Consider the following 27,668-nt stretch of genomic DNA (forward strand, 5'->3'; position numbering starts at 1 on the left):
GGCCCATGATTTTTTTTTAAAAAGAAATGAGAAGAAGTTTGTCCTATAGGATTCTAAAATTTTAGAAAGTTCTTGGTTTTAATATAATGATGTTAAGGTATGTGCTCAGAAAGACAAGTCAATGGAACAGAAATAGGTCCCAGTATAAAAAAAAGTGATGTGCTGTATGGTAAAGATCATTATGAAGGAAGAGTAAATAAAGGTGAAGAAGAATTGGCTAAATGTTTAGGAAGAAATAGAATCTCATTTTATACCATGGGCCTTAACAAATTGCAGATGCTCTATCTGGAGAGTTAATTTTCTTTTAATGAAAACAAAAGAAATAGAAGAAAATATACATGACGATTTTTGCAATGATAGAGTTTTGCTAAGAATTTTCTCAGCGTAAAAGCAATAAAATGCACAAAGGTCCCCCCTTGATTCATGGGGATACAATCTAAGACCCCCCCCCCAGCAGATGCCTGAAACTGCACGTAGTACCAAACCCTATATGTACTGTTGTTTTTTCCTATACATGTGTGCTTATGAGAAAGGCTTATTTATAAATTAGGCACAGTAAGAGATTAACAACAAGAACTAATAATCAAATAGAACAAGTGTACAAGTATGCTGTCATAAAAGTTACATGAATGTGGTCTCTCTCTCTCATAATATTTTATTGTACTTGCACTCACCCTTCTTCTTGTGATGATGTGAGCTGATGAGATGCCTACAGGATGAGATAAAGTTAGGGGAAGGGCCTAGGCATTGTGATGCAGTTGGGCTGCTCTTGACCTTCTGACGATACATCAGGAGGATCATCTTCTTCTGGACCTTGGTCAACCGCGAGTAACCGAAACCGTGGAAAGCGAAACCATGGATAAGAAGGGACTACAGTACACATACAAAAAGAAAACAGAATATATATATTCTTAACTAAAACTTTAAAGTAAGCGTGTTTAAAACATACGAGAGTAAAAATATTTACGACAATGTAAGATATGCGGTTGACACCTTATTAATATATAAAGAATTTTTATAAATCCATAAGAAAAACACCAACAGAAAACAATGGAGAGAAAATACAAGTAGCCAATAAAAATATATTAAGAAATAAGCTCAATAATAATCTAGGAAAGGCACATTACAATGAGACCTTATTTTCTATTAAATTAGTATTATCTGTTAAATGGACAAACACTAAGCAACAGGAGAGTCCTTGGTGATGGGGAGGGTGTAGAAACATGGGCTTTTAGGTACGCAAATTGACATAACCTGGGGTAAAGAGCAGTGCATACATATGATGATAATATATATGAAGAGCCTTCAGAAGGTCATAGCCAGAGACTGGTAGCAATGTCCTGTGTCTTGACTGTGGCGGTGGTTTTGCATGTATATAAAGCTGCCAAAACTCACTAAACTTTATGTTTTAAATGGAAGTGTTTATTACACTTAAGTCATTAACTCATTCCATGATTCTTAATAGGGAAACATGGTCACAGCCTTTTTTTAAAAATCTTTTTTTAACGTTTATTTATTTTTGAGACAGAGAGAGACAGACCATGAACGGGGTGGGGAGGGGGGGTCAGAGAGAGGGAGACACAGAATCTGAAACAGGCTCCAGGCTCTGAGCTGTCAGCACAGAGCCCGATGCGGGGCTCGAACTCACGGACCGCGAGATCACGACCTGAGCCGAAGTCGGACGCTTAACCGACTGAGCCACCCAGGCGCCCCAGTGGTCACAGCCTTTGATCCAGTTATTCTAATTCTAGAAAAAGAAAAGCAGACAGGTGCATACAAACTATTATGAGGACGTTCTTCAAATACAGTTTAGAATTGCAAAACAGAAACAGACTTTATCTAAACCAGGAGGATGATTAAATACATCTGGGTATAATCAATTGAAGGGTATCACATACTAAACCAGTAAAATCATGCCTTCGAGAACACTTAATGACAGAGACAATTGCTCAAAATGTGACAGGATAGGAAGTGGAGACGAAAAGGATAGCAAGTAGTATTAAAATATGATACTAATTTTATTAGAAAAAAAAAAGGCTACAAGCACAGGAATAAAACTAAATGACATATCTCAAGGTGTTCATGGTCATTTAGCCAAATCTGGGTAGTTGGATGACTAGTGATTTTTTTTTTTATGACTTCTTTCCCTACTATTATATAATAAGCATTTTAAATTTTGGAAAAGTAATTGAATTGTCGGCTAAAAATTGCACGTGAAAGAGGGAAGCAGAAGCAATGCCCACTAGAGCACTAAGGCCCTGGAGCATCACGCAGGACGTCTCTGATCTGTGCACACAGAGCGGCATTGACTGAGAAGGAACAGATAAGGTACGCCATTCTCTAGGGGGCAGCGTAGATCCGTGCGCTTAGAATCCAGGCCCTAGCTTTTTGTCACGTCACCAGCCTGTCTCCCTAAAGACTTCCAACCTCTTGTCAGTGGCTCTTCTTTGGATTTCTTCAAATTGCCTGCCAAATCCTAGCCAGTGGTCCGTTAAAAATCCCTTCATTAGACATGCGTGCACGCATACACACACACACACACACACACACACACACACACACACACAGCCCTTTCTGGGTATATATTGGAGCCATGAAATTGCGTGAAGGTTTCTAGTTCTGAAATCCTAAATCCTATGACTCATATTTAACTCTTTAATAGTCTTCACATTTTTATCTCCTCATTGGAACTGTGGTGTAAACACCATACCACAGGAATTGGCTTCCGAGGCCTGAGGCCTGAGTCCTTGACCACTGGAGGCGACCATGCAGATATTTAAGATGGTTTCAATTGCAGGGCAGTGGCTCACAGATCTTTTCTATTGCAGTATGACTGTCCTTAATCTGAAAACAAATCAACTTCACTGTGTGGTGAGTGACATGCCTTCCTCCCCTCAAGTCATGATAGTGTTAAGATTAAATGTTAGTATCACAGTTTAGCCAAACCAGATGTGAACTCTGCAGCTGTTTTCATGTCAGGGACTGAGGTTTTATATGCATCCCTTATTTGTTTTTATTATTTTTTTTAATGTTTATTTATTTATTTTGAGAGACAGAGACGGAGGGGCAAATAAAGAGAAGGAGAGAGAGAATCCCAAGCAGGCTCTGGGCTGTGAGCGCAGAGCCCCATGTGGGGCTCGATCCCACAAACCATGAGATCGTGACCTGAGCCAAAATCAAGAGTCAGATGTCTGACTGACTGAGCCACCCAGGTGCCCCTCCCTTATTTGTTTTTAGTTGAATAAGTGCAGATGGCACCTAATAAACTCTCATGCCATGGTATTTTGAGGTCATTGACTTATTAAGTTTCGTAGGTGTGCAAATTCCAGATTCTGCTCAATTTCCCCACATTCCATAGCACAATTCTCAGGGAATGTTAAAATGACATTTGTCTGTTTACTTTCCCTCTTGACAGATAAAGATCCTTTCTGAGAGGTAAACACCAGCAGGATTCAGGAGTGCAGTTTAGACTTTGTTGATACTTTTCAAGAAAATGTATTTTTCACGCTCCTTCAAAATGAAGCAGGAAAAAATAAAAGCTATGTGCTTTTCTTTCAAAATGTACTAACTATAACTACCACACCCCCGGATGATACAAATTGATCCTGATTTTTTATAAAAGGAATGATTAATTTTACAAAGATGTTGAGTGTCAGGTGATGTGGGCACATGGAATGTGATGGTGAATTGATACGCCTTTTCTCCCATTCGACTGATTATTGTGTTGACTATTTGACTGTCTCTTCCTGATTCTTTTCTACTTTGTTTGGAGTGTTTGGAAAGGCCCACATGCCAAGACTAGTTAAGGAACCAGAGCCTGGGCAGCAACTGGGCAGATGCTTCTGCTAGGCCCAGGTAGGGGCTGGGCCAGAAGGCACGTGCATCCAAAGCCGGGGCACATGGGGTGGCTGTGGTCTAGAGACAGATCAAGAAGGCAGCCCAGGGACAGGTGATGTGATGGGGGCGATCGTGAGAGTGGGGGCCACAGCCCAGCACAGACCAGAAGTCTTCGTGGTAGAATATGGATCCCACATTGAGCTATAGGTCTTCCACAGCCATTTTCCCAAGGAAATACCCACATTCAAGAGTAGAGAACTCCGGAACTTGCCTTCAGCCACATTGGTGCAGCCCTGTGAGGGATTCAGCTGACCGGAAAAGACCTAGAAAGTCAGGCAGCCCCTCTGTACCCCTGGGGGACTTCTCTGGAAAAAATGGGAGAGCCAACACAGAAGAGGAAAAGGCCAGGGAACGGATCTGATTTTCCCAGCACTAGTTCCTGGGATTTGTTGGGTCTTTGGACACAATCTGAAATTGATCCTTTGTACATGTCATCATTTAGTTAAATGGCATGTCATGCCATAAGAAAGTGAGTCTCAGTTGGTTTGGACCAAATTACATGACCTAGGGGACAGGGCATAGGATTGGACGGCACAACTCCTGGTCTCACAGAGTCACGCGTGGTCATTTCTATCTCCGCCATTTCATTGTACTTCCCTTAACTGCCCATCTATGATAGTGACAGGTTGGGGAGCGTTTCTTCCTCAACGTTACTTTTTTTTCTTTTTCTTTTTCAGTGTAATGAATTCTTTTTTTGAAGGCTTATACTTGCCCTGCCCAGTCAAAATGCAACAGAAGAGAAAATGGATAGAAAAGAGATAACCCTACCCAAATGGAACTTTGGGGAGAGAAAAATGCATGGAACATAAATATATTTTTGATGTCTAGAGCATTACATAATCAATTCTAGATTGTGTGGTATTAGTAAGCAAGATGCACTTTGAAAAATTTGGAAAGGTCGTGAATATGTAGGTGGGGAAAGTCTATAAATGTGCACGAATACGGCACAGCATATGAATCTCTACTTTCACTGAACAGTCAGTTCTTAAACTTTTGAAAGAGCAGAGCATCTTGAAATCTTGATGTCTGTAATCGCAGGAAGGATAATTTACCAACTAATGTTCAATTAAATTTAACTCCCACCCTTTTGTTTCAATTAAGAGGATCAGCATTTTTCCATTTTAGTGGCAGGATACTGATGTCTCGAGAGAACAGATTTGGGGGAAAAAATAATAATGAGAAAAATTGTTCCTATAGTTAACACTTAGTGGGGATTTATTGTGTCCCAGATACTTTTTAAGCCCTTTAGAGATATCATCTCATTTAATCCTAACAATAGTCTTATTGAGGTAGGTACCGTTACCATGCCTGTTTCACAAATACGGAAGCTGACAAATTAGAGCGGATTCGTAACTTTCCCAGGTCACTAAGCTGGTCATTGTCAGAGCCAGCACTCAGGCCTAAGTCTTTAGTATCTCTTGCTTTTAACCACTCTATTGCCTCTCCCTGTAGGAGCGAAATCAAAACCATGAAGATCTGTGATGGGGTAGTTAATAAAACCTATGATTCCGGCAAATCTTGTTTTGCTCAATTCTTAAGAACCCATTGTTTCTGGAAAGCTTAGAAATTCTGTTGAGATGATGTTCATTGATATTCTAGAGATGTTACTTTGTTTCAATTTCTCTAGGAGAAAGACTTTAGTGGCTGAAATTACTGAAGTTGACTGCTTTAATAAAGTGCTTGCAAAGACTCTATCTGGAACAGTAAAGCCATTTGTTGCAACCATGTCAACAACTTTGGCTCTCATAAGGATTTAATGAATCGGGGAATGGAATTTAAGAAAGCAAACAGTCCAAGGAAAAACCACTTATTTTCCTAAAACAGCAAAACAAAAATGGGAATCCTTTCCAGTCTGGTTGTTGCAAATGTTTGATGGAGTCTTAAAAATGTTTAGAGTAGGGGCACCTGGGTGGCGCAGTTGGTTAAGCGTCTGACTTCAGCCAGGTCACAATCTCGCGGTCTGTGAGTTCGAGCCCCACGTCGGTCTCTGGGCTGATGGCTCAGAGCCTGGAGCCTGTTTCCAATTCTGTGTCTCCCTCTCTCTCTGCCCCTCCCCTGTTCATGCTCTGTCTCTCTCTGTCCCAAAAATAAATAAACGTTGAAAAAAAAAATTAAAAAAAAAATGTTTAGAGTACATGATTTATCATATAGAACAAAAAGATGATTAATGAGCACTTCTTTTAAAACTTTTTTAGGGTCCTATCACTGTGATTTTAGTTGTTTAGATAGAAAAAAATTCTGTGATATATTTAGGTAGAAAAATATTCTGTGACAGGGGCATCTGGGTGGCTCAGTCGGTTAAGTGTCCGACTTCGGCTCAGGTCATGATCTCACAGTCCGTGAGTTTGAGTCCCACGTCGAGCTCTGTGCTGACAGCTCAGAGCCTGGAGCCCGTTTCACATTCTGTGTCTCTGACCCTCCCCTGTTCATGCTCTGTCTCTGTCTGTCTCAAAAATAAATAAATGTTAAGAAAAAAAAATTTTTTTAATATTCTGTGATCTATTTGCTGGTAAAATTATAGTGAGTTGACATTCAGTAACATTTATTTTTAAAGTTGTTTAGGGGCGTCTGGGTGGCTCAGTCGGTTAAGCATCTGACGTCAGCTCAGGTCATGATCTTGCGGTTTGTGAGTTCGAGCCCCGCATCAGGCTATGCTGACAGCTCAGAGCCTGGAGCCTGCTTCGGATTCTGTGTCTTCCTCTCTCTTGGCCCCTGCCCTGCTCATTCACATTCTGTCTCTCTCACTCTCAAAAACAAACGTTAAGAAAAATTTTTTTAATAAATAAAGTTTATGCAAATATATATCTACCAGAAATAAATAGGATCACCAGATAGTAAAATCAATTTAATATTCAATCTTTTTAAAAAAAATTTTTAATATGAAATTTATTGTCAAACTGGTTTCCATACAACACCCAGTGCTCATCCCAACAGGTGCCCTCCTCAGTACCCATCACCCACCCTACCCTCCCTCCCACCCCCCATCAACCCTCAGTTTGCTCTCAGTTTTTAAGAGTCTTATTAGTCTGTTTAAAAGAAATTACTGGATTTTAAATATTTTTCACAAAGTCCTTTGTTACTTAGGAATGTCATTAAGCTATGATTAAAGGCAGTGAATATCAGTAAGCTTGAAAACATCCTATGCTAATGTTCAGGGTCATATTTTTTTCTCGTAAAATTCTAGCATCCTTCCTATTTGCTCTGTCGACCTTTGTTGTCTATAGACCCAAGCTCGTTGGGGGGTTGGAGGGAGTCATTTCCATGGCAATTATGGAAATGACACATTCAATGTCTGCCGCTAATATAAGCTTGGAAGTCAAAAGATTTCAGCATTTGACAATATATGTCAAGGTACTAATGGTATGTAGGGAAAAAATAGCGTTTCGTATGTCTATCCAACCAGGTGATGCAGTAATGGATAAAGTTATATGCACTGGAAACTAATTTCTTCATAAACATTCTAAGTACATGGAAAGAATTGTGCGCTCAGTTGCAGCCATTAACTTATCAAAGAATTGCGTCTAACTACCTCAGGGAATGCACAGAGGGCAAGGATGTCTAAAAGTCTTCAGGAATCATTGGTGTACTATTGCTTCATTGGTGTACATGCAGTCAGTGAAAAAGTACAAGAGTTGGGGCTTCTGTCTAGTGTCAATTTGGGGCAGTCGGTCATGGCAGCCAGAATCACAGGCACAAGGATTGTCAGGCTGAGCCTGGTGCTGATCACTGCCATGGACTTGAGAGAGGGAACAGTGGCTTGCCTTTCATGATTCATCACCCCTGCCCAGGGCTCTAGCAGAATTTGAGAGCAGGAGTGACTCCCCGCCCTATTCTCACCCCATCCCCACCATGCCCAGCAACTCCCACACTCTACAGCTTTGGACCTTGTGGGATTCAAATAGAAGGAGAGAAAAACAAGTTGTTCCGCTCCAGAAAATTTGGCAACATCCAGAAAAGGAGAGTGGGATTAAACCCACCCAAAGAAGAGCCAAAGGACTTTCACTAGCCTCCAGTTCTCCATTTTATTGTCACAAGTAAAACCCAAGGAGCGACAATTGAGTTAAGTAGCATTAAGTTCAAATTTAATCTCTTGCGGTAGAAATGCGGTAAAAGTTTTCAAGAGGGACACGTTCATTCCTATTAGCACGTTTCCACAACCTTTGATATTCAACCCCACCACCTCCTTGAGCTCATAGCCAATAAAGGAGGTCATCTAAACACCGGCATTGTCTTTACAATTCCTTGGGATTCCAGAGACCGTCTACATCTAACCCGCTGGGGTCAAGGGAGACACCCGTGCTTAACGGGAAAGCTAATCATTTCATTCAGGTCTTCTTTTGAAAACTTGCTCTTTCGGGTGACATTGAGCAGATTCATTTTGTAAGCTAAGAAAGGAAGTTGGCCAGTAAAACAAGAGGAAGGTGAAGCAGAGACACAGAGCTGGCCAAGGCTTGAAATAATGTTATTTCACATTATTATTTCATATACATTATCCAGTGGGTCAGAAATTGTCATTCGTTCTTTTCTTTTTTCCAAAGAGAATTGGCGGGGAAGGAGGACCATTTTAAAACTGAACCCAGGCCTCCTCATTCCACTGTATGAGAACCCACAGCCCACACAGAAATTCAAGAGATGTGTTAGTGAGGGAACTCAGTCCCTCAGCCTCTGAGCTATAAGGATGACAGACAGTCCAGCCAGGAGGTTACCTCAGCATAGAGCAAGTAAATAAATCATTTGGTAAAAGCCATTGGAGAGTAAAGGTTAATGGAAAGTCATAAATCAACCAGCCTCTCTATGTATGGTTTTGCTAGAATGTAGGAGCTATTCGAAAGTTTTCAAATATTTCCTTAACTGTGTATGATTTGAACAGGAGGACTATGACATAACGAACCAGTTTCTATTCTTATATCAAAATGAGATGAAAATACGGTATGGATTTAATGCCAATTCACTTATTCAATTTTACACGGTTGGGTTGTTGTTTTTAGAACATCATGAAACTTCATTTCATGGCCCAATAAAACTAAAATGTAATGGGTTACAGCTTTTCCGTTTGTTGATTTTTCTCCTTCAAACATCTTTGATTTTCCATCCTTTGAACAAAAGTTTAAAAATGTCTTGAATGTCATTCAGTACGCCTGTCCTCCTGGCCCTTCCCCCACCTGTCTTTAAAGCCGTTTCTAAAGTGAATCAGTCCTGATAGAACCTAATGGTAGCTATGAGCACATTTCTTAAAAGCATTAGAACCTCTTCCTCGGCAGCTTCTAATCCACAGCGTGGCCATCCCATCATTGGTAGATTGTTTCTTTTTAGTATCACCCCCACATCCCACCCCCACCTTATCTAAGAAGAAGGCTGGTGCCTACCTACACAGGGTCAGGCTCATGTGCCATCAGAAGTTTCCTGGCAGTTGTCCTCTCCCTTCCATCCCACGTCACAGGTTTCTGCGGTCTCTGTCAGCCATTGGCCATGAAAGTTCACCTCAAGACATCACCCAACCATCTTCGTTTATAGCTGCTGTTGATCTAACGCCTAGCACGTGCCAATGTTCCTCCCTTTTTTCTTTCATCTGTCAGAAGAAAGAAAGAGTTTAACTTTTCTCATCAGAAAGAGTTTAAATTTCTATTCTACCTCAATAAAAACACCCCTCCCTCACCACCTCTTTCTGAGAGCAACTGCTACCCTAAATAGCTTCTCTCGAGACTTGCTACTTCTAGCCTGCCATCTTTTTATGGGCAAGTTCCAGTTACAAGAACAAGTTTCTACCACCACCAAGTCTTTCAAAAACAGATGATGAAAAGCATTATCTTGTTCTTGCCAGACTACATTTGTGAATTTTAACATGTCTGGAACATTTTCACAGTGTTTAAACGTTCCTATCAAGTGTTTCCCACTGTTCTTTAAAGTAGTAGCCATGCTGCCCAAGCATTTCCCTCTCAGATGGTCTTCTTGGTAGCCACTAGTGTGAGCCTCTCAAGTTCAAACTTCCCTTGATTGAACAGATGGACCTCCCGTACAAATGGACAGGTTGTGGCTTCATCTCACTCTTCTTTCTTAGGGTTTTGCCTAAAGCCAAACCATTTGGATACGCTTTTCGATATACACACTGTTCTTACAGAGCACGCAGTTGAAAATCTGACTTCCAACACGGAGAGAAGGAAGAGACGGGACCACTCATGTACATCCTCCCAAGACCTGGCCCTACCAGTGTGCTGCAGATTGCCTAGATGAAGTGCCCTTAATTTCAGAGTAACACAGCAGACTTTCCCAGTGGGATTGACAGCCTCCTTGGAACTTCATTTCACACTTTCCTGACTTGGGAATGGTTATTTTGAGTAGCACCTCTTAGTAACCTAACTTCTTAATGGCTGGGCAAGAGGTTAAATATCTCACTTATCTACATGTTTGGCCTCCATGAACAGCGATTTCATTCAAAGCCCTTCAAGGGTTTATCAAAATCTCACCGTGTTTAACATTCCAGAGAAAACATCCAGGTTGCTGGTGATTGGGACTCACCTTTGGTTTTCTCATCAGAGCTGATCATTGTGATAAATACAATGTCAAAATAACGACAAAGAAATAGACTATATTCTCGCAAATAAAATGTATCTAGAATGAACAATAAAAAGGAAAAATGTAGGTTTTGTGATAGCGCTGAGTTCCCAGTTCACAGAATCCCAAGAACAAGCAACTATTAAATAGTCATTATACACATCATATGGTAAAATTTACCAAGAATTTCTTGTGCATGAAATGTTTTACAAGCAACTGTGTTCCCGTATTAAGTGCTATGGTACTTTCTGTTCTCACAAACAGTAGTTACAGGATCTTCAAAAAGCCCTGTGTGTGTTAAGATTTAGTAAGTTAGGTTATAGTTAGATTAATGTCAGGCAACATTAAAGAAAATGTCTTAAAATTTAGGAAAATTGCATCATATGAATTGCAGGATCCCTGACAAAAGAAAGTAAATGGTGTCTTAAAACTGTCAGAATTGAAACCCTTATCAAGCCATGAAAAGAAAGTTCACCCCTCTATATCTAAAGCTGCCATTTACGCTAGATAAGTAAAAAGGCACATGATCACTTATGAGCAAGGTTGTTTATCTCATATTATTGAGAGTCATAGAGGCTAAAAACCAACTCAGTTATCTAACAGTAGCAAACTGTTTATATGATCTATAAGGCTACCAGTGGAGCACATAAAAACACACTGCAAAATATGACTTGGAATAATTAATACTATAAGCAAATGCTTATGATCAGTTAATTTTTAAAATAATATGAAACTCTGAAACTTAATAATGTGTACAGCAGAGATCTATTTTGCAATTCACGTACATAAATAAGAAAAAGACTAAAAGGAAATGTATTATTATAGTAATAAATATGGCTTGATTTAAAGCCATTTGATCTTTTTTAAAATCTTTTTCCAAAAACGTTACCCTCTATTGTTTGCATATGTGTGCATGTACATACGTGTAAGTATATGTGTCTGTATGGTATGTATATATTTAGGTACATAATAACCAGACAAAATGAATTTTTAAATTATAAGTTGCCTAAGAATTAAGATTTAAAGCTAAAAGCTTATAAATTCCCCAAGGACTTTATGATAGCCCTCTATATAACTAGATAGGTAGCTTGATCTATATGAAACACCAGAGAGAAAAAATAATGGAGCGAAATTTTTAAAGGACACAAGAACTGTCCTGTGGGTGTTTTACCATCTCTGGAGTGCCCACAGTGGCCATGTGTGTTAACAGTTGGCTTCAACATCATTGAGACTAGATTTGGACAATGCAGCGTGATTCCAGAGGAGGGCCTTTTCCCTGTCAAAGAAGGGATGTGTGTGTGTGTGTGTGTGTGTGTGTGTGTGTGTGTGTACAAGACAACTGCCTAGACCTGCTAACACCATACAGACTGTGAGGGATAGAAAGAAGAAGAATCTTGCATATAAAATAAAAGCAGAACTTAGGAGATTGTCAGATGCCAAAGAAATTTGGACAGAACTACTGGGTTAATGTTTTGCTTGATCTTCTTTGTTCAGGTTAAGTCCACTCGATCATCACTCATCATAATGTGATTCCAAGTAAAGTAACAAAGACACGAAAAGTAACAAAAATGCGTTTCTTAATAATTTCAGATGAAAACGTTATTTGCAACAAAGAAATGCATTTTATTAATAATGCCATAGTAAGTCTTCCAATAAGGTGTTTTTCAGTAGATATTCTCCAGTATCGTGGTTCAGTTGTTGCTGTGAAAATAAGGCCTCTGTTATTGCCATTCTCATGCCCAAGCCATTTTTTTAATGACCAAATGCCATGCTGGGCAATGCATGCGTGTATAACGAGGGTGGTATACACTTTCAAAAAAAATAGAGCAGCTTTTTGATGATTTGGGTCGTGATGCCAAAGCTGGGGAGAAAGGTAACGGGAACGAATTGTCCTCTGCCTAGTGAACCAGGGAGAGTGGGGAACTGGAGCCAGCAGACCCCAGTGGGCACTGAGGCCGCCCCCCAGGCTGATTAAGCGACAGTACGTGCGTGTCTAAACAGGAAGGGATGAATTCTGATACCTCTTCCAGTTCTGACGAGTTTACTTCTAAGCTTGAGGACCTGTGTGTGGTTGGACAGCTCCCGCAACCAAATCAGCTAGGGTACTAACAAGAAATGCAGGTTCCAAGGGCCCCATCTCTGCAGGTGTCGGCCTGGCCAGTTGATTCATGACACATTACGTTTGTCCAGCCAAGTGTTCACTTGGCCCCACAGAAGGACGCAAAGGTAGCCCTCGACACCCATCCCTTTTGGGTCCGACCCCCCTTTTCTTCCCTCCTCTAAGGATGGGATTTTGAGACTGCTTGAGAAGTGACTGGAAGAGAGTACGTTTGTTATTCTCTTTATTGTTTACTCTTCCTTCTGGAAGAGGGAACCTGTGTTTCCAACGTTTAGCAGCTCTCTTGTTCCCTGGAATCATGCTTGGTGCTTAGTAGGTGCTTCATGCAGATTCAAATGAGCCAAAGAAGGCCGGGTAAGAGAATAACTAATTACCACCCCCAGCAACTGCAGCAGATTTGGAGGATAAGTAGTGAGGAGTTGGAACACAAAGGCACATAACGTGGAAACCCCTCTGATGGGCCACCCCACCTCAAGATTTGACAGGGTTGGAACCCGACTATGCAATGTTTCTGTAAAAACACGTCTCCTTGCAGGACTCGTCCCCATTTTTCTTTCCAAAGGGGGCCCGTGCCTTGGCTTTTGTGGGCCCTTGTGACCCGTCCCACACAGGCCAATTACTTTTCTTCCTGGTTCCCTTTGTTGTGCTCCTGCTTCCAAAATTCAAAGCAAATTGGAAGCATTAAAAAGGCTTCATTCTCTTTCATCAAAGGGGTCTAGCGCTTTCTGGCCTTGAAAAAAAAAAGAAAGAGCCAATCATGTAACTTTCCCTTGGCTGCACAGAGAAAAGGTTCTCTTGAAATTCAAAGGGATCTCAATTTATTTTTCAATTAATTATATTTCCAGATCTAAAAAGGAGATGGTAAAAAAGAGAAAGAAAAAAAATCTCTCTGTTTACTTTACCAACCCCGAGCACCGAGTCAGGCATGAAGTGCTTTTTGTTCTTTTCTCCCCTAATTGCCATACCTCCAAGAAGCTGGTTTTAACATGCCATCGATCATCCAAATGGCAAATCAAACGCCGGCTCTGTCAGCCCAGCACATCGCTGCACGCCACAGTGACATACATTCATTTCCGGCGAAGGCAGCTGCCAGGGAACCACATGTGTTTGAACTGTGTGGCCTCCCTATATAATTCAGGAAATGAGGTTACTCTATCTGTGACAAACATCATGTTCACACGGGTTTGGGGGGCAGCCAGCTCGATGCGGGGCTCGGCAGGAGTGGCCCTGGGATGTGGACCCACCATGCTGTCTGAGGACAGCACTAAATGCCCCAGCTCACTGCACCTGACCGGTGACTGTCATCATACCTGTCCCCTGAGAACGCATGCCTCATCCCATGTGCGCTAGACGTTTCTAAATGTAATCTAACCTGAGGTTAGTACACCACAGTTTTTTAGACAGAGGGCTGCTTAGAACAGCAGGACCTCCTGGTTGATTACCACTCAGCTCCCCTGAAGCCAAAGAATTGATGCCTATCTTGTGATGACGCTTCTTTTCATTCGGTGATAAAATCTGGTCCCACTTCTGCTTGTTACTCAACTTGTATCCATTTCTTGCACATAATCTCCCCTGGACCAAGTTCAAACAGGACCAGATTGATGGGGCAAGGGGGCTTTGGTCAGCGTGGAGTGTGCATTTGCTTAGATCAAGGGAAGGAATGCCCAAACCAGCTCAGCATCAGAACAGACTGCAAGCCCGTGGTGAGGTTTTGTTATTTTGCATATGGTTAACCATCTTGGAGGTCATAAAGTGAGGCCTCTGTCCTCCGGTGCAGCAGCTGGGTTTACACAGTATTTCCAGATTGTTTATTTTGGCCCAGAGCCAGGGCTACATCGTTTTTCCATTATGCCTGTGTGACAGATGAAGAGAGGTGGGAAGGGGGACTTCATGGGGCAGCTCTGTGATTTCCTTTTTATTTACATTAGAGGGATTTTTGAGAGTTCTGAAGATTATGAACCAGTCCAAACATAATGTCAATGCAGCAGAGGTAGAAAGAGCCACTGCGTTTGCAGAAACGTCTAGATCTCAGGCAGTCAAGCAAAATCTATTCATGGCCTCAGCTTGAGGCCATGTTGGGGGGCGCTGTGCCTGTCACTGCTCAATCTTGCATACAGATGGGCTACTGGGGAATGATATTTATCATCACGTTCAGAAGTTAAACTCCCAGTATTTGCTCAGGAGTTCCTTGTGGGGAGGGGGAGGAGCAGCGAGTTGGGAAACTGAACCATAACGCCTTCATTGGCATATGCGTTCTCTGTGGATGGATGCACTTGGTGCTGAGTGGAGGTGTGTTTCCAAGTGCACCATAGAACTTGTCCTTTGCAGTCCTTTCCCTGAGACACCAGCTTTCAGGGGATACTCCCCGTGTCCTGCCCTAAGTTTTTCCACCAGGGAGCATTCAAGAGTGGTCAAAGAGCCACAGTTCAAACTATATCCACAGCAAAGCCCTTGCAAGTTGGGTCAAGTGCATGTGATCTGATGGAATGTTTTACTACTAAATGAAATACTTGCTTTTGCAAATGGAGAAACAGCATTAAAAAGCATCAAAAACGATGGCGAATTCAGTCATTGAACTGCACTGATATAGCAAAAGTAGGTCACATAGACGTTTGCTGCTCCAACAGTATTGGGGTTTCTTTACTGCATGGCCGTAGTATATAATACATGTGACATAAATGCATTAGCTACAAGGTTTTAGCATGTATTATGTGTTCCTACGTGGGTATTTACGTTTGTGGCAGATGTCCCTTATCACAGTATTTCTTAAGCTTTGCCAAGTGTATGTAAGCAATCTGTCACCATAGCATAGTGTTCTCCAATAGAGTGGCTAAGAAAAGCAAATACCACTGCCTCCCCAGAGCAACCTGCAATCCTAAATACCTATATGAGCCCATCCTAAAGAAATCTGATTTCTAGAAATGGAAAGTTTGATCTGGAAGGACCCTCTTCTAAGGAACGAATTTAGTGAAACAACAAATGTACAGTCAACACCAAAAGTTGCCCTTTGGGTTAATCCGGTCTTATAGATGGATTTAACGTACAGCTTTCAAATCAACAAATCTTTATGGATGGTCATTATGAGCCAGGTGTGGAGCTGGGTGCTGGGGAGCTAAAAATGAAAAAGATACAGTCTCTTTCGGTCTGCAAACATTTCTGCTGGCTTGCGAGTTTTTCACCAGATCCTCCCAGACTTACCAAAGCGTTCCCCTTGACTTAAAACACTCAAGCCCTTCTTTTCAACCCGTCCCCTTAATGCCAGAGTACACACAGGGCAAGGAGAAGTGGGTGGTTATAGATTTCCACTCAATTTGGAAATTAACAGCCGGTGATGTAGCAAAAAGGTGCTGGGCTGGGAATCAGAAAGCCTGCTTTCTAGTCTCAGGACAGTCACTTACTGGTCATACAACCTTGAGCAAGTCTTGTGACCTCTGAAGCCCTGGGGATCTGTAGGTAAAATGGATTGCTCTGAGGAATGCGTGAGGCAATGAAAGGCCGTGTGAAAATCCATGAATCCATGGAACTCTGTGCAAAGAAGGGTATGCCATTCTGATGACCTGTGGGGAAAGTGGGGTAGGGGAAGGTCCGAGTTGCTTGCACCACTATCTATAAAGCTTTAATAATGCAGAAAGCTGACTCAACTCAGCAATCTCCCTTCTGGCCCTATAGTCTTGGGTTTGTTTTTTTCTCTACTGGCATTAGATGACCAACTATAGATGTTTATGTTATTGGGGGCCAGCAATATAAAAAGGACCCCCATTCAGGGTCCCAGCAAGAGGGTCTTTACCACCACCCCTCAGAGAGAGTAGAGTCTGGGAGCCTAAAAAAGTCTGTCCCCACATAGTCCTGACTCTGTGGTGACTTTGGACATGTCTGTAAGGAAAAACAATCTTTATTTTGCTATTGAAATGAAAAGGTCAGAGGTTGATTTTTGTTTGTTTTCCCTTGCGATCATTTTACCGCTCAAAACCAATGCCTACTTTGAGGAAGTCTTCTGCAGTTATGAAAATACTTAAGGGGAGCCTTTGCCACTCCCTAAAAGTAAATAAGAAAAATGAAAAAAAAATTCAAAAACATCCCGAAACCACAGCTTCTCTTTGCCAAAACATATCGATTAATTAAAGAACAGGAACAGCAAACCCTGACTTGGTCAGCACTATCATTCCAAAAAGGCAACTGAACCACAAAGCTAAACACTGGAAATTATAGACCCCAGTGGGAGATGAAAATTCCCAGATGTAAGGGTAAGCTGTTTCCTGCTGAGGACCCAGCATTCATGGGCCTCTTGGGAGTTTTTGATTAAGAACATCCGGATATGGCCTTTGTTCCCACTTGGCTATATCTGCACCTGAAAGGCACAGCCAAGCCTTTTTCGGTCTGACAACACCCTCCTCCTTCTGTTGGTTTCTTTCATTCCTTCAACAACATGTGTGGAGGGTGCTGTGTTCCCCTAGGTGCTGAGCTGTGGAAATATAAAGATACATGGGGGGCCACCCTTCTCCAGGGCACTCTCAGCATAACAAGCTCCATTAGAACAGCTAGATGAGATAGATGGTGGGGATGTTGGGGGGGGAAACATCCAGGGGAAACGTTTTCAGAAGTTTCATAGTGCCTCAGAGGCCTCCTAAAAGTTTTCCATCTTTTGGTTGAAACACACACACACACACACGCACACACACACACACACACACACACACACCTTACTCTCAGACCTGCACACACAGCAGATCTTCATGATCAAATAGTCAAACCGTCGTTATGAGAGACCCAGCTCCATGCAGAGTATCGGAGACAAGCACATTAGGCTTGGTCTCTCCATGAGGGATTTCTGACCAAGGAAAGAAAATGTTGACACGATGCAACAAGCCAGAATGAAATGCCCTATTAGCGCCCATCATGAGCAAGCCCGTGAGAAGAGATTCTCCCCCATGACCACGAGCTCCATTTGGCCATAAACAATGTGAGAGGTCAAGAGCCTGGGCTCAGTTGCCAGACTGTCCAGATCCAACTTCTGGCTTCTCCACTTACAGCCATGTGAACTTGAACAAGTGACTAAATTCCAAGGTCACATCTGTAAAATGGTGATAATAGGAGAGCCTGCCTCACTGGGGTTTTTGTAAGGATCAAGTGCATGTTCAAATTCTCAAGTTCTTTGCACTGAGAAAGCTCTCTCAAAAATGCATAGTGATGCAGCTGATGATGATGGTAAAGTCCCATTCGTTGCTTATATCTCCCATGCCTGGTGCAGAAAAGTTATTCAGTCAATATTGGCAGAAAAAAAAAGGAAGACAACATCGGACACATGAACGAGGGCTAATGGAAGCCTTCATTTTGACATAGAGCACTTGCTTCCTGGGTTCATGAAACCCAGAATTTTAAAACCTTTAAAGCAGAAGCATAAAACTCCATTTTTTTTTTATAGCAGCCAAGGAAGTAACATAAAAGAATCAACTGGCATTTGGGGTCTGGAACAAAATGGAGAGCACTGACCTCTCTCGGCGGGTTGGGGGGGGGGGTGGGAGGGGGAGGAGGGGTGCACAGCCACACTCGGCCACACTCAGCTCCAGAAGAATCTTGCCTCACTTTGAGAGAAGCCAGAAATCCAGATTTCCATGTGAAATACACCAAGTCTTAACAACAACTAAGTCAATTTCTTAAAAAAAAAAAAAAACAGCTCGCGGGCCAAATCACACAGCCTGCCAGTCAGATCCCAGGCTGCCTTCTTGCTGGGCCTGCCCTGTTGGAAGGAGCCCTGAATTTGTCTCCTCCTTCTGAACTGTTCACCAGTGGGGACCAGAGACATGAGCCCCTTGAAATCATCTCTCAGTTCCCGCTAGTTTCAAAGGCCACTCGTAGGGTAGGTCTTCACTTCCGGTGGTTACGTTCTACAGTATGTGCCCTCCTGACGAGGGCGACTTCACTTCCCAAAGGATGCTAATAATAAGTGCAGATTCTTACAGCATGATTGTTTGGTGGCTGAAATAAGAAGAGTCTCCAAAAATTCCTAACAACTTCCTCTAGAACTGCTATTAGGGCAATCTGGAGAGAGACTGATTCCACAGTTCACGTAGCTTTGTTTGGTTTGGAGGGAAAGTCTGGCATTTTACAAAAATGTGGAACACTTAGCAATGAAATGACTTTTCCATAGCACTGATTATTGGACAGCAAGACACATAACCATATGTCTTTGAAATGTGATTTTAGAAATTCTCGACTAACTATACAGGGCAAACTTCCCTCTAGTCTTTCCATGTGAAGGTGATAATTTTCTACAGGCTCATGAAAGCTTCACTGGTTATGGCCCGGTACTTAGTGGAAACGTCAACACAAATAGGAGGTCCGGGCTCAGGTTCCAGCTCAGTCACTTACTCACTAGCAGTGAGACCCTGGGTAAGTCATTTAATCTCCCAGAGCTTTTATCTCCCCATCTGCAAAATGGGGGTCAGAGCGCCTCATAGGGTGGTTGAAAATATTTTTAAAAACAACATGCATATGGGCATAATCCAAACCTCTAATAGGTGCTCATGTCAGCGTTGGTTGAATCTGAACCTGTTTCTTCTCTCACAAAGCAGGGCTCTTAATTTCTGACCAGGACACCATCTTCTGGCAGTGTCATTAACCTTCCTTTTGAATTTGGCAGCTTTGTGGAAAACAAAAGGGAAAAAGGAAAGCTGCGATCATTTTACATAAACATTTGGGTTTGCGTCCACAGTATTATGAAAACTAAGGATAGAGGGTTGGATGACACCACCGGAGAGTAAGGAAGGAGGAGGGGGAAAGGCTGGACCAGCACCACCCGGGAGCACTGGCATTTCAAGGACGGGCAGGGTAAGAGGTCTGGGTCTGGGGAACTGAGAGGGAGTGATCAGAAGGAGAGTGGATGACCGTGGTGCTCATTCAGTGTGGCTCTTCTTATAACAATGCACCGGAAGGGATCAGGCTTAGCTGCGACTGTCATCATCTCTTGCCAAATCAATTCATTAATGATGCAGATAGACCCTGGTTCTTTTCACTTGTGCTTAAGTGACACTGTGTCAGTTCCGACAGACGGCTGCCTACTCTGCCCACCCACCCACTCGCCCATCCTCGGCAATAGAGGAAAGCATACAGGGAAGAGAGTCGGTTGGGATGAGCCAGGAGTAGCTTTACAACAGTTGGCCCAGTTACCTAATCCTAACCAAAGAAGGGAATGTGTAGCTCCTTCACATACTATCGTTTTGTTAAAAGCTTCAAAATTTTACTGGCTTGATGTTAATCACCCTTAATAGCAAGTCAACATTTTGCATCCAACTCATCTTGAAGACTAGTCTAGGAAATTTCCTTGTTCTAGAATAAAAAAGTCAATGGATACTTTTCTTGGATGGCTTTGTGGTCAGTGATTATACTTGCCGTGTGTTATTTTTAGGAAAATTCCAGAAGCCCATATACCCTCCCTGTCTTCCTGAGCATGAGCTTTCATCAGGTTTTCAGGCGGGCTAAGAACCTCTACCCTGGAGCATATTCCCTGATCAAGCCCAAGTTGAGTACCTGGGGTGTGCCATTTTTCTCTGTCACCCAGGAAACTCATGGCTGCGTATGTTCAAAGGACATTACTAAAAATGATACTAATTTCATTGCAGTTTTTTCTTATGAAAATTCATACCAGGCATTTCTCTATGGTTTATAACCAGGAATGGATGTGACTAGACTGTTTTAAATGAAGAGCAGTTCAGTGTTAAATTCTTTGTTGGTTGTTGGAAAGTTTAGGGACAAACTCTCAACCCACCTCCTGCACAAGTACTTAGTACTTCATAACATTCAGCTTATGTCCCTCGATATTGGGGTTTGGGGAACTAGTAAATAACACCCATGTCTCCCTGCCTGGGTTTTAAACTCATTGAGAAATAGACGCTGGAGACAGACAGGTGGAGATGAAAATGTCAGCTTCTTTACCAAATCACTTGAATGGGTATATTACATGAATGCAGCCTAGATGTGCAGAGAAGTGGGCCGGTCATATTCCATCCTGGCTTAGACAGACTTGCCCCCCAAGTCCCAGGCATGGCTGGAAGCCCTCACCTCCTCTGCAGGAAGGTGTGAAGTCTCTGCAGACAGACGCACTCTCTCCAGAGGGAATGGCATCTCAACTCCTTCCCCCAAATGCTCAGAGAAACCCCTCTGGCCCGGGTTCCTGAGAGAGAGACTGGGGCAAGAGGCAAGAGCAGTACTCTAGGGAGATCCTTCCAGATCGGGAGGTGGAAGCCATTATCCCCAGTGCTGACCTTCCTAGCCTCACACTCCCTTTGCCCAGTTTCCTTAATTGTTTCACTAATTGCAGCATATATATTTTTGTAAAGTTCTTTATATATTCTATATATTCTCTCTCTATAATTCTATATATATTCTTTTTAGACCAGGTTGGGCTAAATAAGTTAAGTAAAGAGTTTATTTTAAAATCACAGGAATCCTAATACTTTTTATGGTATGAAATAGCAAAATGCTACACAATTTAGAGTGCTTTGAGAGGAAGAGATCGTAGGAGTCTGGAAACGAGTGAGTTATGTTTTTTGTGCCTTTCAGTGTTAACTGAAAACTCTTGGTGCCTTGTCTGTCTTTAGTACCGATTTTTTTAAAGTCTTTTTTTACATTTATGTATTTTTGAGAGACAGAGAGAGAGCACGAGCGGGGGGTAGGGCAGAGAAAGAGGGAGACACAGAATCCAAAGCAGGACCCAGGCTCTGAGCCGTCAGCACAGAGCCCGATACGGGACTCGAACCCACAAACCGTGAGATCATGACCTGAACCAGAGTCGGACGCTTAACTGACTGAGCCTCCCAGGCGCCCCTAATTCCAATTTTTTAAACTCTGTGTTTTAAAAACCCAAAGGGATACGCCTATTAATATGTCTCTCCTCAGATTAGCTATAGCCAATATCTGCAAAGAAGAGAGACATTATAAAATGTTCTATCAGAAACCCATTTCAGAAGAGACTATGCCAAATTCTTTAACAAAAATTCTAGAACTCATATGTCCAAATGTGCATTACACCTTTCAAAAGACTCAACTGGAAAAGCAACACCCTTATTTCAATTAGGCCATGATTGTTCCAAGAATTTCTTCATTAGAATTGCTATTGGAGGCTTCAGAAAGTATCTCAAATGCTGTAAAAAATGACAGGCCTTTGTCCTGTCAGGTGAATCCAAGTTTAGCACCAGCCATTTGGAGCTATGTTCGGTGAGCAATATACCTATTCAACTTTGGTGACAAAAGTTTTCGTTCGTAAGATGATAAAAGAAAGTATCCCGGCAAATTTTCATGATCTTGGGTTTGGCAGTGCTTTTTTTAGTATAACAGTACAGGTAACAAAAGAAAAAATAGATATATCGGTCTTCATTAAATCAAAACCCTTTATTCATCAAAGGTAACTATCAACAGAGTGAAGAGAGCCTAAGATGGGGGAGAAAATATTTGCAAATCATATACCTGGTATATATGCAGAATATCTAGAACATACAAAGAACTACAACGCAACAACAAAAATTTTAACAATCCAATTTCAAAATAGGCAAAGGACTTGAATAGACATTTCTTCAAAGAAAATCTACAAAGAGCCAACAAGCACATAAAAAGATGCTCCGTGCCATTAGTCATTAGTGAAATGAAAATCAAAACCACGAGATACCAATTCACACTTACTGAGATGACTATAATGTTTTTAATTAAAGTAACAATTATAGAAAAGGATCTGGGGAAATTGGAGCCTTTGTACGTTGCCAGCAGGCGTGCAAAGTGGTTCAGTCACAGAGGAAGACAGCTTGGTGGTTCTTCAAAGAGTTAAACAGAGAAATACCATAAGCCTTCAATCCCACTCTTGGTATATGCCCAAAAGAACTGAAATCAGGGACACAAACAAATACTTGTACACAAACGTTCACAGCAGTCCTCCTCACAGTAGTCAAAAAGTAGAAACAACCCAAGTGTCCATCAATGAGTAGATGGAGAAACAGATTGTGGTATATCCATACAATGGAGTACTATTCATTTATTCATATACTGACATGTATACAATATGGATGAACCTTGAAAATAGGATTCTATGTGAAAAAGGCCAGGCATAAAAGGACCATGTTATTATATGGCTCCGTTTATATGAGATACCTAAAAAAGGCAAATTCATTGACAGAAAGTAGATTGGAGGTTACCTGGGGAAGGGAGTACAGAGTTTCTGTAATTTTGGGAATAGTGGTAATGGTTGCACAACATTATGAATGTAATTAATGCCACTGAAATGTACACTTTAAAAGGGTTAAAATTTGGGGGCACCTGTGGGGCTCAGTTGGTTGAATGTCTGACTTTGGCTCAGGTCATGATCTCATGATTTGTGAGTTTGAGCCCCACACTGGGCTCGCGCTGTCAGCGCAAAGCCCACTTCGGATCCTCTGTCCCTCTCTCTCTCTCTGCCCCTCCCCTGCTCACACATTCTCTCTCTCTCTCAAAAATAAATAAAACAGAACAAAAAAAGCTTAAAATTTTATGATGCATATAACATTTTTTGTTAGGCATTACGTGTAAATATATAACACATTGTGTTTTTAGTCATTAATATAAAACTAAGCAGATTTTAGTTATAATTTACCATATTTTAAAAAGCCCTCAAATTTATAACAGTTAACATTGTGTCTAAGAAATCTGGCAATTCTCCCTTTATTTTTCTTAACAAATGCCCTGTTGAAATAATGAACTGCGAATAGCTTTTATATCTAGTTAAACTATCAATAATACGTAGCAATACTTTAAAAGAAAAAGCAAGATGATTGGCAAGTGGTGAGAGCTTTTTCCTGTGCTTCTTCCTGAAAGGAAAGCCCTTGGTGTGTGTAACAGGAAATAAAAAAGGAAAAATGGGTCAATTTTGCTGCTCAAAGGAATGTATAATTTGTAGTTCATTGAATTGTGGTCAAATTACATAGTTGGCATCCCATGCAAAGAATGTCAGGTAGTTTATGTTTAGTCAACTAATGTTGATACTAACACCTAGGTTAAGGTGAAATCTTTCTAAATATTGTTGGGCACCCTTTTCCCCTTCCATTCTTTGCACGCTGAGGTTCCTTCCATAGGAGCTGCCGGTATTAAGTACATAATGCAGAGTACATCATTACTCCTTTTGCGCGAAAGCATTACAGGTGACTGCTCATATGCAACTCTGGTTGTCTTCCAGAGCATAGGAAACTTGGAAATATGACTGTGACCGTGAAGAAGACTGTCCCCTCCCCCGAGGCCGTGCAGATTCTCTACCAGCGAATGAGATACGAGTATGAGTTCTACCACTACGTCAAAGAGCAGTTCCACCTGCTGAAACGCAAGTTTGGACTGAAGTCCCACGTCAGCAGGCCCCCTCTGAGACCCCAGTTCTTTATTCCAACTCCACTGGAAACCGAGGAGCCGATCGATGATGAGGAACAAGATGACGAGAAGTGGCTAGAAGATATTTATAAGAGGTGATGCCAGCACTGTGTTGCCTCCACTGGCTTTATCTCCCTTTTCCAGAAAGTTTTTTGTTGGGGGAAGAAAAATCCTTAAGGGACTAAATTAATGCTCAGTTGCATTGAAAAGAACGAAACATTCCCACATGTTGGGGTCATTGGGAGACGCCCGGTTTTGCGGGTCTTTCTTAACTGTATTCTGGGTCTTCCTGGTTCCCCGGATCCTTCCCAGGTACACTAGATGGCGCCATCACAGGGCAGTTCATCATAACATAGCTTTTTCCCTCTAGTATAATGAGAGGAGGGGGAGAAATACAGCCCATAGCCCAATAATTTATCATTTGTAAAATGACTTGTAAAGATATTACCTCAGTGGTAGGAAACACCCAGACTTACATAATTCGGTAGAAATACAAAACCACTTCAGACACCAGGGAATCTACTCTAGAAGTGTCTAAGAGGGGAAGGTAAGACTGATAAGGACCTCAAAAGGGAGGTTGCCCCTGGATGAGTGGTTTCCACCCACGTGGGTAGAATTCTGCCTCTGGTCCATCCCAGGGGACACTTTTGCCAACAGCAGCATACTTCTCTCTGAAATGGCAAGTCAGCTTGTGCCACACCCCCAACCAGTCCAGAGCCTTGAGTACTTTCCAAGGTCAAGGTGCAGGGCAAGCTCCATTGAGACCCTCCGTTTCCAAGCACCATTCTGACGGATCTAAAAGTATCATAGCAGGGAAAAGAATTTGTTTGCCGTGTAAGGAAAAGTGTGGGCACGAGCATCTCTGGAGGTCATGTGACATCAGAAAATTGGTTCGGTTGTGTTCTTTGTACCCACGTGGCATCTCTCTCCCCAGCATCGTTTTCACTGGAGACCCGGGAACCGGTTTAGCTCTGGCATTTGACTCCTGTGGCAGAAGTTCTAAGCCTGCCCACAGACAATGCATAGTCTAACCCCTGGCCAAGCTGGGTCCCACCATAATGGCATCTTTCACCTTCTGGTCCCTTGAAGGGTACCTGGTTTTGGTCCAAAGGGGTACTGAGTTCTACTCAGGCAGCGGTGAAACTCCAACCCCCTTTGTTATGGAAGCAGCTCTTTCCTGAGAACCCCTATTAAGACATTAAGACAAGAAGCAAGAGCTTCTGGTAAGAGACTGCCTGACCAGCTTTATGAGCAGGCGTCTGCCCCCAGAGTGGTGCATAGCTGTGGGGGCAGTTCCGTTGCTTGAAATGTCTCTTCTCCCCATTCCTCTCCTGTCATCTGCCCCCGACTCATGACCCCGTGGGTCTTTGGATGCTGAAATGTCTTCATCTTTAACTGCTCCCCCCCGCTCTGGATACGCATATATTTCTGGGTGGATAACATACAGCCAGCTGAGAAGCAGGGGTGCGGGGGGTGGTGGCAGACGGGATACATGTGACAGATTTTGTCTCCTTCATGTTTTCTCCCCTAGAGCCAGCCCTTCAAGAGCACTAGCAGAGTGTGAGTTGGGAATACTTAATAGTAAATAAGACTGACTTTACACAAGCTACACATTTTCTACTTTTCAGAAACCAACAAGTCTCTCTAGAGTTTTTTCTTCGTTCACTAAAATTGGACAGTAGCCAAGATATAAAGCAAGTCATTTGGAACCTGTCGAGTGTGCACTAAAGCTACTTTATCATGAGATGTATTAAGAAGGCTCCACCCCACAGGAGTCCAGTGAAGGCTGGGACCACAGAGGCACAAAGTCCAGCATTGGGCCACTGGTGGGCCTCCTTTCTGCCTCAGAGAACTGGGGCGGAGACGTGATTAAGAAAAATGTTCTTAGAAGAGGAAATATCCTTTGTCCTGTGTAGAGAGACCAGGGCCCTACCATTAGGCATACCTTAAAAAGCAACCCAGAGAACAGCTGTCCTATTAAAAACAAAAGATAAGAACAGCGCCTGGTACGTTGTGAGTCATTTCTATGAAACTGCATATAAAGAATGATAATTAGTTTACACACTGTGCAGGCTCACTCTCTGAAAATAAAATGGAACTGGCTTAGTGATCTCTGCTTTCGTCAGAACATCGGGACCCATTGGTCATTTGCAAAATGCATCATCCTAGTGCAAGTTCACACGAGCACTTCCAGCTGTGTGTTCAAAGGCCTTTACTGTCAGCAGTGATCATTAGACCATGCCAACAAGAGATGCTGACCTATTCACTTGCAGGGCCTTAATGCTGTTTTGCCCCAACAAAGAGTCTCTACGTCCTAAAAGTCAAGGCACTTCATCAATTTATTGGCACACATGACAGGATTTCTTTGGCCCTGAGCCCAACGCAGTTTGTACTTCATGAAATATATTGTACATTTTACATAGTTTAATTTAAAAAAAAATACATTTTAAGCTGGTTGATCTTTGACTGCCTTATTTATTATAACCTTTCAGCACATTCCAAGGTTTTAGTTACTCAGGAAGGAGTTAATTAAAATGATTTTATTTTGGTCTGATGGATGTTTTTTAAAAGGAAAATTATTATTATGAACCTTCAGCCTACTCTTCTGGAGTGCCGTAAAAGTGCTTGTAAATCCTTTTTTTTTTTTTTTAAGAAGAAGAAGGAAGAAAAAAATGGTGTTTGACATTGATGGAAATTCAAAAATATATATGGAACTGAAACATTAGCTTAGCTAAAATAAAAGCAATCTGTGTTTGAGATGAAGTGTTCCTTAACTTATTCATCATCCATATAAATAAATGAATATAAATAAGTTGCAATTTTTTCCCCATTCTGTTCCTAGCTGGAAATAAAAGTGCCTGCAGTTTTTCCCAGCGCCCTCTGCCTTTTTAATCGGCCAAACTTCTTCCTTCAAGCTGTGATTTTTAGAAAGATGGGTTTTCTCTTAATCTATAAACTCTATTCGTGTTATTGGGTGACACCAAAAAGCTGGCTGAGAAAATGAGCAAGGCATTCATTCCTCTAGTTGTGTGGACACGATACTGAGCACCTGACCTTGCCTCCACCGGCCCGCTTGGTCTGCTGTCCGGGGTTTGGTCAGAACCCTTCCCACCACGCCTCTTAGCATGTACTCTGATCTCTTTCTCAGACACACAGAGCCTCAAAAAGCTGGGTGATTCTCCCCTCCCAAGCGAGCAGTTTTGATCCAGAAGCACTCCCTGAGAAATTTCACAGCCACCTCAAAAGGGACTTGCAGAGAGCCAGGGAGTCCCCTGCTTTCTAGCAATTGGGCACCCCATGCCAACTCCTGTGGCTATTTTGTAAAAGGAAAGAACCAGAGTTTTGGTACTAAGGGAAAGAAAAATCTATTTTGGTGATAACATGCTTTACTTTAAGCAAGAGCCTGAGTTTTAAACAACAAGTGACCAATGGTTACCTTTTTTTTTCTTTTTTTATCATTTAATTTGCTCTGTAACTTGGTCACATGATGTTTGACTCCGAGTGACCTTTAAAGACAGAAGTATTGAACAAAACCCGGACTACACCCCATCTGGAGTTGCGTGTTTGGTCCGAAGTTCTTCAGAAATGTGCTCTCACCTACAAGTTCATCCAGCGAACTATTTGGCTTTAAATGAAACGTGTAGATAATGGTAGTATTTCTCAGAAGGCAGACTGATGATCCATAAGCATTCAGAACAATTGTTCTATGGGTCGAAATTAT

General features: G+C 42.0%; 1 protein-coding gene across 5 annotated transcripts in view; it reads left to right on the forward strand.

Annotated features, from left to right (window-relative positions):
- Window positions 1-27,668, forward strand: part of UST (uronyl 2-sulfotransferase) — a 318,873-nt gene that overhangs the window by 279,999 nt on the left and 11,206 nt on the right. For 2 of the 5 annotated variants that reach the window (XM_023254490.2, XM_045058185.1), the window contains exons 8-9: window positions 23,763-24,042; window positions 25,576-26,815. The exons of 1 other annotated variant lie outside the window; for it this stretch is intronic. In XM_023254490.2, coding sequence (XP_023110258.1) covers window positions 23,763-24,042; window positions 25,576-25,675 — 380 coding nt within the window. In that variant the 3' untranslated portion in view covers window positions 25,676-26,815. Of the gene's footprint in view, window positions 1-23,762; window positions 26,816-27,668 lie in introns of those variants that run through there. 2 more of the 5 variants (XM_023254491.2, XM_023254492.2) reach the window with 2 other exon arrangements.

This window comes from Felis catus, chromosome B2, assembly GCF_018350175.1.
Source record: "Felis catus isolate Fca126 chromosome B2, F.catus_Fca126_mat1.0, whole genome shotgun sequence".
NCBI lineage: Eukaryota > Metazoa > Chordata > Mammalia > Carnivora > Felidae > Felis > Felis catus.